The sequence below is a fragment of the Neolamprologus multifasciatus genome, chromosome 5, assembly GCF_963576455.1.
Source record: "Neolamprologus multifasciatus chromosome 5, fNeoMul1.2, whole genome shotgun sequence".
NCBI lineage: Eukaryota > Metazoa > Chordata > Actinopteri > Cichliformes > Cichlidae > Neolamprologus > Neolamprologus multifasciatus.
The window spans coordinates 26,536,466-26,546,648 of NC_140443.1; the positions used below are offsets into that span (position 1 = coordinate 26,536,466).

Consider the following 10,183-nt stretch of genomic DNA (forward strand, 5'->3'; position numbering starts at 1 on the left):
CTTCCTGTAAAATATTGTACATAGACATTGGGTGAGGTAGGGTGGGTGTGGGATGGGTGTGGGAGGGAGGGGTCACTGAACCGGCTGGCATGTCATTGGTTGGTTTGGAAAAGGGTTAACAGCAATTTGACTGGATGTCATTTACTACTCTCTGCGGTCATCTCACTACTTTTATGGGTATGCATACGCCATTATGTGTACACTGTGGGGCAGTCCACTCTAGCGTCACTTCAGCGCAACGCTATCCAGGATAGCTGTTGGCGAATAAACTTCCAGGAGCTTGTCTGACATATTTTTTTCAGTTGACACTTTTTTGTTTGTTTGTTACCAGGTCATATTTTTGTTTGTTTGCTTTAAGTCTTTCAAAAAAAAAGAGAGAGAGAAAAAAATAAGCGAATTTGTCTCTTGCGTCTTTGTGGAAAACAGTTTATGAAACCACGACGGGACTTTGGATGATTAACAACTTTAAAACAGGAGAAATAAGGGGTTTCTGGCGATTCGGGACTTGACTTCACTTCCTGATTTTTGAAAATATTATATATATATTTTTTTGCGCGTTTCTCTTCTTAATGTTTTTGTTTATTTTATTTCTTTTAAGAAAATTCTTTTATGCGGTGTTCTCCACCGTGACAAACAAATGAAGGACATTCTCAGAGAAGCAGTTGTAGAAAAATCACGATCATGTTCTTTCCTCTTATCACTATTGAAGGTGCATGTGATTGCGTCTGCCTGTGTGCGTGCGTGCGTGCGTGCGAGTGAGTGTTTGTGTGCATACATCAAGGTGTAATATGGAACTACTTTCGTCAGCGAAGGAGCGTTTTGATTGCCTTTTTTTCCTTTGGTACTGAAAAAAAAAACAGAACGTTTGCCCTGCTCTATTTGGGTTCATCTGCTCTTCTCCCCCCTGACTCTCTCCCATTCCACACTTCGTTTTAATAAATTTGTGCACCTCTGGAACCAACAGATAACTGTTTATATATAGTTGCTGCTCAGTGTGGTGGTGAACAGACAGGGTTTTGGGCAGGGAACCAGAAATGGAACAGGGTCTCGCTCCCAGTCGGCTCTGATACGGGGGCCTCAGTACAAGACGGCGCTGGCTGGCAGGAAAAGTCAAAAAGCTGGAACAAATTCAACCTTTGCAAAAACAAGTAGCCTGTTTGTTCAGCCTTCTTGCTGCAGCCTGTTTGATGTTCAGCACAGCAGAAAACTTCCTGATCCAGCCAGTAGTTCCTCTGTCAGACGGGCTGGGACATGATAAAAGAAAAAAAAAAAAAACTACTGCTGGACACCAACACTGTAACTTTTTAACTTACAATAAAGCAATAAGTTATTTTTTACCTTACAAATGAAAATAGTACTATTATTGGTAATAGCAGACGACAAGTGGATAATTCTGCGGCATTAAGACTTATTTTCAGAAAAAAAAAGAAACTATATTTTTCTGTTTTGAGATCTTGTTCCCCTTGTATATTGATTTTAATGATGTCTTTTGTTGTGCTGTTGTAAGGAAAAGGGCCAATGCTTTGAATGGAGTTTGTAGCTCTACATGAGCTCGGTTAAAGTTTAAGATTTGGGCTGTCCCCCGCCAAGCTTTACAGCAATGCTTTTCTTTTTCTTCTTCTTTTTTTTCTTTGTTTTTTTTTTCCTGACAGTTTCAATTTGAAAATCCTAATAAATTATTCTAAAGTGTTTGTGACTCCTTTTTTTTTTAACCCAACATTTGTTCACATGCGCACTGAAGTCATGTGAACTGACCTGCGTGTTTGAAATCTTAGGAGCAAATGCCGCCTCTTAAATTGGTATACTGGCACAAATAGTCGGTGTATATAACTGCCAAACTACAACTGCTGAGGCTGAAAAATGAAGCCAAAACACGAGTGCCAAAAGTTGCAGTTCACAGAATGGCCATTTGAGGCTGGATTCGCTCCCTTAATCAAATGCACAGCCTTACAGTAGGGATAAACATGTTTGCAGCCTGGTGCGAAAAACATTTTGGTCTGTGTTGTTAATTTAAACTACTAAACGCTGGACTGTGAGTCATTCCAACATATAAACTCCACCTAACTCCAGTGATGAGTGACAGAGAGCTTATCAAAGAATTCTATCTTTAGGCACATTGTTATAGCAGCCTGTCACAAAAACATAATTCGTTCCCATTTTTTAGTTGACTCTATAAAAATACCAAAGATAACATAGATTGACAGACATAGACCTACTTTAGCACCAACACCGTGATTCCCAAGTCACTATTATCTGAAAACTTGGCATATCTCAGCATGGTGTGCTGCATGTCTGTAAAAAATTGTTGAAAGCGGTGGAGGACAAAAAAGGAAGTGGCCTAAAGAACTATCTACAGCAGATGAATAATACCTGAAAGTCATGTCTATAAAAACAATTCAGCCAAGACCTGACATAGGACCTAAGAGATACAGATCTTGATCTACTGTTAGCTGAAGCCTCATCAGAAATGGTCTCAGTAGAAGGATGGCTGTCAAGAAGCCATTTTTAAGGAAGGAAAACAGAGAAAAAACAACTGGTATGAAAATCTGTCAGGCATGGTGGAGGCTCTGTCATGGTTTGGGGCTACATTTCAGCCAGTGGTGTTGGGTATCTTGTCACACTTGATAGAACTACGAGTGCAGAATAATAAAGTTACACTTTGACCCACCACAAAGACTCCTGTAGACTACTGAACGCAACAACAAGAAGTGTTGCAAGAAGTCTGCATCCACTTTTATCTGTAGTCTATGAAAGTCCTCCCAATTTTGGTGGGTTGAAGTACTCATAGACTTCCCTTCAGTAGCAAATTTAACAACAGAACTTTCACCAAAACTGCATGGATAGAGTTGACAGAGTAAACAAATACAGTGAATATCCCTGAAGGACTTGTTCCCATATTCATCATTTTCACGGTCTTTAACTTGACACACTAAAAAACGGGGTGCATTGTTTCATCAGAAGTTCCATGCATGTGTCGTGCTGTGCTAACAACATTAATCCATTTTGCAATGCAGTGACTATGTTTGTGTGGACTGCCAGCAGTGGTAAACAGTCTGATCCCTCACACTTCTATCAGGGTCAGAGTTCTGGATGGAGGCCAGCAGGGTTAGTGATCCTCTCCCAGCTCTGCTTCGCCTTCTCTCCCTACAAACTTCATTTTTTCGCAGCTTTGAGGAAGGATTAGACCCGGTATACAAGACCAGACTTTTCAAGCTGAGTTTTAAGCTGTTGGTTTCATTATTTTTTTTCCAAAGTTAAAAGTTAGACTTAAACTCCCTCCTGCTGTATTTAGAACACTTTTTTAGCTTTTGTTTTTTCTGTAACATTTTTAAATTTCGGTGTTTCACCTCTCGCTGTCAGATTCGATGGCACTTGGAGTGCTAAATCCACAGTTAAAGAGCTCCTTAAGTGGGAGCGAATTTTTTGACAGTGGTTATGTAGAGGAACTACCACCTCCTCTTCAAAGCTACCTTTGTTTGACCATTTTTACATGCTTTTGTCCTGCATACCCCGTCAACATTGTGGCCTTGGTCTTCTCTATCATGGTAAGTATAAACAATAAAACTTAGATCAGCTGATGGGGTTTTAATATATCATGTCAGACCATGGGCGGGCAATTAATTTTCCCAAGAGCCCACAGCTAACGACTGATAGTAACATCTACTCTTACCAGTAGCAGTTTATAAAGAGATAAATACTGAGCAGAGTTCAGCTTTTTGCTCTCGTCTTCCACAACAGTTCCAGTGTGTCACGTGGCCCCTTAGGAGAATGAATTGCCCACGACTCTGTGTTAGACTATGCATGCTCTGTGCTCTAATATTAAGGAAATAATGAGTCAGAGAGAAATGAAACATGTTCTTGTCCAGGCTGCTTTAAATGTAACGCTTACACAGTGTTCTGATGTGCTGGACCCTAAGATGTAACCCAGTCACACAGACACCTGCTCTGCCCATCAAACAAACTTACTTCATCTTCCGCTTTGGAAAATTACATTTTCATGCTGCCTGTTGATGGAAATAAACTTTCACTTGGCAAATAAAAAAAAAACAAAAAACAAAACCACTAATTAAACTTTTTTCATAGACTTTTCAGAGAGCTCTGTGCATCACATTTTGTGTTTTTAGCAGGTTTGCAGGTGAGTTTTTACTGTTTACAGTGATTTCTCTCTTCCAGTCTAGAAACAGTTATTACAGCGGAGACTACGAAGGCTCCAGGCGGCTGGGCAGGAACGCGCTCTACGTGGCTATTGCCTCAGTCATCATCGGGCTTCTCATCATCGCCATCTCCTGCACTGTTCATTTTACCACAGTAAGACAGCCTCAGCACTGTTACCACTCATAAAAACTTCTCAAGTGAATTTCTAAAAACTTTATATTGGAATATTGCAACTATAACTTCAGACATGACCCTACACATAGCTAATTTCACGAGTTATGTTAGTACTATTATTATAGTCATGCGTATTAGTGAAAGTCAAGTCAATGATTTTTGACTTGACTTGAATGAGGGTGACAAATACAAGCCTAATCTTTTATTGGAACCTTAATATTACAGAGTAAAAGGTCACATTAAATATATATAATATACACTGCTCAAAAAAATTTAAAGGAACACTTAGATCTAATGTGTTAGGAATAAAAGGACGCCACATCGTTTGATGGTACTCAGTAGCTCGTGTAGCCCCCCATGTGCTTGTATGCGTGCCTGACAACATCAGGGCATGAGATTAGAAGATCTGGATTAGGACATCACTGAAACTGTGGACAGTCTGAGATGCAATCTGGTGGCACTGGATTGTCTGAAACATAATGTCCCAGAGGTGATCTGTTGGATTTAGATCAGGCAAGTGTGGTGGCCAGTTAGTGGTATCAATTCCTTCCAAGGAACTGCCTGCATACTCTCACCATATGAGCCTGGGCATTATCGTACACCAGGAGGAACCCAGAACACTGCACCAATATAAGGTCTGAAATGTGTCCAAGCATTTCATCCCGATACCTAATGGCAGTCAGGATGCTGTTGCATAGTCTGTAGAAGTCTGCGTGTCCCTTGATGGATATGCCTCGCCAGACCATCACTGACCCACCACCAAACTAGTTATGCAGAAAATTGTTACAGGCAGCATAACATTTTTCAAGGCTTCTCCAGACCCTTTCATGTCTGTCACATGTGCTCAGGGTAAACCTGCTCTAATCTGTGAAAAGCACACGGCGCCAGTGGTGAACCTGGCAATTCCAGTATTTTAGGCTAAATGCCAGGTGTGCTTCATGATATTGGGCAGTGAGCACAGAGCCCACTAGAGGACGTCAGGCCCTCAAGCCACCCTCATGACAACTGTTTCTGATTGTTTGGTCAGAGATATTCACACCAGTGGGCTGCTGGAGGTCATTCTACAGCCCGGTCCAGCTCTCCTGGATTCTCCTCCAAGCTTTTGAGGCTATGCTGAAGGCGCCTAAAGGTGCATTATATTGTAAGGTGGACCCTACAATAGTACATACAGAGAAAAACCCAACAATTATACGATCCCCTATGAGCAAGCACTTTGGCCACAGTGGGAAGGGAAAACTCCCTTTTAACAGGAAGAAAGCTCTAGCAGAATTAGGCTCAGGGAGGGGCGGCCATCTGCTCCAACTGGTTGAGGTGAGGGGAGAACGAGGGCACAAAAGACATGCTGTGGAAGAGAGACAGAAAGTAATAACAAGTATGATTCAATGCAGAGAGGTCTATTAACACATAGTGAGTGAGAAAGGTGACTGAAGAAGAAATGCTCAGTGCATCATGGGAATCCCCCAGCAGCCTACACCTACTGCAGCATAACTAAGGGAGGATTCAGGGTCACCTGGTCCAGCCCTAACTATATGCTTTATCGAAAAGGAAAGTTTTATGCCTAATGTTAAAAATAGTGATAGTGTCTTTTTCCCGAATCCAAACTGGAAGCTGGTTCCACAGAAGAGGGGCCTGAAAACTGAAGGCTCTCCCTCCCATTCTACTTTTAAATACTCTAGGAACAACAAGTAGGCCTGCAGTCTGAGAGCAAAGTGCTCTGATAGGGTGATATGGTACTACAAGGTCATTAAGACAAGATGGGGCCTAAATATTTACGATATATATGTATGTGAGGAGCAGGATTTTGAATTCAATTCTGGATTCAATTCAGGAAGCCAAAACAGGAGAAATATGCTCTCTCTTTCTAGTCCCTGTCAGTACTTTTACTGCAGCATTTTGGATTAGCTGAAGGCTTTTCAGGGAGTTTTTAGGACATCTTGATAATAAAAAATTACAGTAGTCCAGCCTGGAAGTAATAAATGCATGAAGTTTTTCAGCGTCACTCTGAGACAGGATATTTCTAATTTTAGAGATAAGGTGCAAATGGAAGAAAGCAGTCCAACATATTTGTTTAGTAATAAAAAAATTCCTGTTTTGGCTGTTTTCCCTGTTGTGTACCTGCTGTTAATTTAATTAACATCAAAGCAGCTGAAACTGATTAACAAAAGCTTCTTTTACTTAACTAACCAGATCAATACTCTGATTACAGAGTGTACCTTTAATTTTTGGAGCAGTGTACAACATGTAATGTATATCAAATAAATATAATATATAGATTTTATTGTACATGGGAGACTTGCCACTACTGACTTGCCACCACTACATATAATATAGAAAAATTAGTCATTCATTTAATGTACTTTGTGTTGCAGATGGATTTTTAGTGCAGTGGATGCAGAGAGAGCAGAGAGTTGAAGACTTTGAGCAGAAACCTCATTACGAGCTCAGGTGCCAACGAAAGGATTCAGACTCAACTCATGTTTACTTTAGCCTGTACAGTGCTTACTTTACTGTCTATGTTGTTCCTTACAAAAAATCAGTGAATGTAAAATCTGGTGGGCGTATACACTTCAGTGACTAATGTCTTTCCAGATATGATTGCAAAAGGCAGCTTTCCACAAGGGTGTAAACAATCCACTGTTTACTGTTGCTCATAGCTCGAGCGATAAAAATCCTGAACGTAATGCCTTCTTTAACGATAATAAAACCAGTTATGTTAAACCATAATGGTGGATAAAGAATCTGAACAGACAACAACTGATAACAATGAAATATGAAAATAATTTAGGCGTGTAGAGTATAACTTACAAATGTATCTCTCCGAGGTAGAAGCCCAATTGACCTTTTTAAGAACACAGAGTGTCTTAATTAGCTTCACTGTATTTATAGATAATCCCCTGCTGTGCATCAAACCTGGAATTATTATGAAAATTATTGTGTAAACAAACAAATGTTATTTTCATTCCTGTAGCAGTTACAAAGAGCATGTGAAATGTGTGTATCGCAGTGCAGCGTATCGGCGGCCACCATGGTTCACACAGACACTAAGAAGAATAAATAATTCATAAGAAAAATAAATAAATTTTTCCTCTGATGACAGAAATGTTAAAACACACAATTGTGAAATCAAATCCAGTCACAAGTTCGGCTTCTGTAGCTTTATTTGGCTAGTGTGATGATTGATTATAAACACAGCAGTTAATATAAATGTAAACCAATGCTGGAAAAATTATATTACAAGTTATATCCCTGACTTTGTGCCTCGTGTTTATGATTATCTACAATTGCTGTTTTTTATTGTATTTATTTATTTTTTGCATGAGACTTAAAGATGTGTTACAAACTTAGGCCGTGAGGTTTAAAAGTTGCTTGCATTTACCAGACAGCAAGGGTCTGATGAGAAAACTCATGAAGATACTACACAATGGGAAATAAAGTATCTTTTAATATTTTGGGGGGACTTGCCCCATATTTGGACTGGATGTTAGAATATTTGGCATTTGGTGTTTACTATTCTTCTTCAGCTGTGTTCGCACGAGCCTGCTGCCTAAATGCATTTTTAAAAATATATGTGTATTAAAATCAGTTCCAGACATTTCTTGCCACTTGTTTAATTATTCTGTCTTGTTGACCGAAGAGCTATTGCTGCAGTTGCGTTAGCTGACATGTGCAACAACAGCTTCCTGTGTGGTCCGTCACAACTGAGTAAAATTTGGCATTACGATCACATAAAAGTAAACTCAAACCAAACATCATGTTACATGCATTTGAGATCTCTATGTCTGCTCCCTGTTAGACCCTACGACCTATCGCTTTTCAATAAGTTACCTTGAATACACACAATTCAAAGTATTTATACAGATCTGCACAGCCTCAAGTTCACAACTTGAGCCTTGAACTACAACCTTCCATGCCGGGACTTTTCCATGTAGTTTGATATGTCGCAGCATATGCCCAGCTAAATATAGCAGATCTGCCCTCTGTGTGGCAGATTGCTCAGCCTCTCACATGGTCAAACAAAACTCGTCCTTTCATGAAGCAACATAAAGTGGCCTAAAGGTGGGAGGGAATAAAGGGATGATTCAGACGGGTTTAAGCGGGAGAGTCATGATCCTGTACGTCCATTTCAGTCTCAACTCATGACTCATAACTGTTTTCTTGTTGCTACTGAAAAACAAGCCTTTCAGACTGTTTTCATATATTGCACAGCTATCTCCAGGGTAAAGATGCTTTCCCTGGTCCCCAGGGAGAGATGAATTACACATACATGCTCCACATATAGAGAAACTAAAATCTGCGGTTTGCAATTTGGCTTGCAGTTACGCAGTGTTTTTTCTTCTTCTTCTTTCAAACCTATCTCCTACTTGCAGGTGCAATTCATAGCAGTCCCTCTGATGTAACAGGCCCGCTGCCAAGTTTCAGCAGTTATTCTAATGCACTTAACAAATCACTTTTGGCAGTAATCTCGTTCTATTATCTCCCTTTACTTGAAAGAGAAATGCAGCGTGATTGTAGTGCAACCTCTTTGATGTCACACCAAAGCAAAACGCGAAAGGACGGGATGGAAAAAAAAAAGATAAAATGAGCGCGGGGATAAGGCGACTTGAAAAGCACTTTGTAAGATTATCAAGGGATCAAGACAGACTTTGTGACAGGAAAATGAGGACCATAATATGTGCCGAAGAAAATTTCACACGAGCACAATTAATTAAAATAGTTTCCATTTATATGTTTCATGTTGCCTCAAAAAGAGATTATGACTTCCATCTTTGTGAGAGCGCTGCTTTTATTCTTCTGCACAAGAATAGTGAATCATATTATTTTTCAGCTTGCATTCACATCAATAATTCATCATGAAGCTGTACTGTTGTGTTGTTGGCCGCATTACAGCCGGTAAATTTGGAGAGCACTCCATGACTCATGCGAGGTGCGCATAAATAGGCCACTCAAACAAGTCGCTTCCATTAGCACTGCATAGACCCTTCATGTGTACATATCGCATGACACATTCCTCCTATCCGGCAGCAGTTTGATCTAGTTGGAATAAATGAAATAGGATCACTGTGGGAACGATGCTGTGCAAGCAGAGAAAGAGCGATATGCATTTAGATACCTGATATTCAAAAACGAAAAGGCCTCAAGGTCCTTTCTTCTTTTTTCATACCAAGACTAGAATTTCTACCATGCATCTGCCAGCCAGTCAGGTTGAATTCATGTCCGCTTAGTCACATATAGTTTAGTGATGACTGGAATTTAATATCGTCGGACTATTTCAGAAAGTGCTGATCTGCTGGGATCAGCACAAAAGTAACGAATCAGAAGAGCATCTCTGAATGTACAACATGTTGATCCTCGAAGCAGATCAGCTACAGCAGCAGAAGAGCACACTGGGTGCCACTCCTGTCAGCTAAGAACAGGAAACTGAAGCTACAGTTCACACAGGCTCACCAGAACTGAATAACAGAGGACTGGTTTAATGTCTCCTAGCTTGATGAGTCCCAATTTTTGCCACAATATGTGGATGGTAGGCTCACAATTAGGGTAAAACAACATGAGACAATGGATCCATCGTGGCTTGTATCAACAGTTCAGGCTGGTATTGTCATGTAATTGTGTGGGGGTTATTTTCTGGGGCACCTGAATGCCAATTACCATTGTTTAAACACCACAGCTGACCTAAATATTATTACTTACCACGTGCATCTATAGGATAGGTAAAATGGGAGAAATCCATCTGTTTTCTGAGTTACACAGTTTTTACAAACATTATGATGTAACTGATGGCCTTTTCAATATGAAATGTCACCACTTTTATCCTATTGGACATTTGTGATATTAATGAATTCTTGCGTTATTG

General features: G+C 40.1%; 1 protein-coding gene across 1 annotated transcript; it reads left to right on the forward strand.

Annotated features, from left to right (window-relative positions):
- The first annotated feature begins 35 nt into the window (after positions 1–35).
- LOC146518882 (transmembrane protein 233) lies at positions 36–9,798 on the forward strand. The gene is made up of 3 exons (XM_085159326.1): positions 36–3,545; positions 4,174–4,308; positions 6,699–9,798. Exons 1-3 carry the CDS (start codon positions 3,366–3,368, stop codon positions 6,708–6,710), a joined length of 327 nt encoding a protein of 108 aa, XP_085015452.1. The 5' UTR covers positions 36–3,365; the 3' UTR covers positions 6,711–9,798.
- The last annotated feature ends 385 nt before the right edge of the window (positions 9,799–10,183 follow it).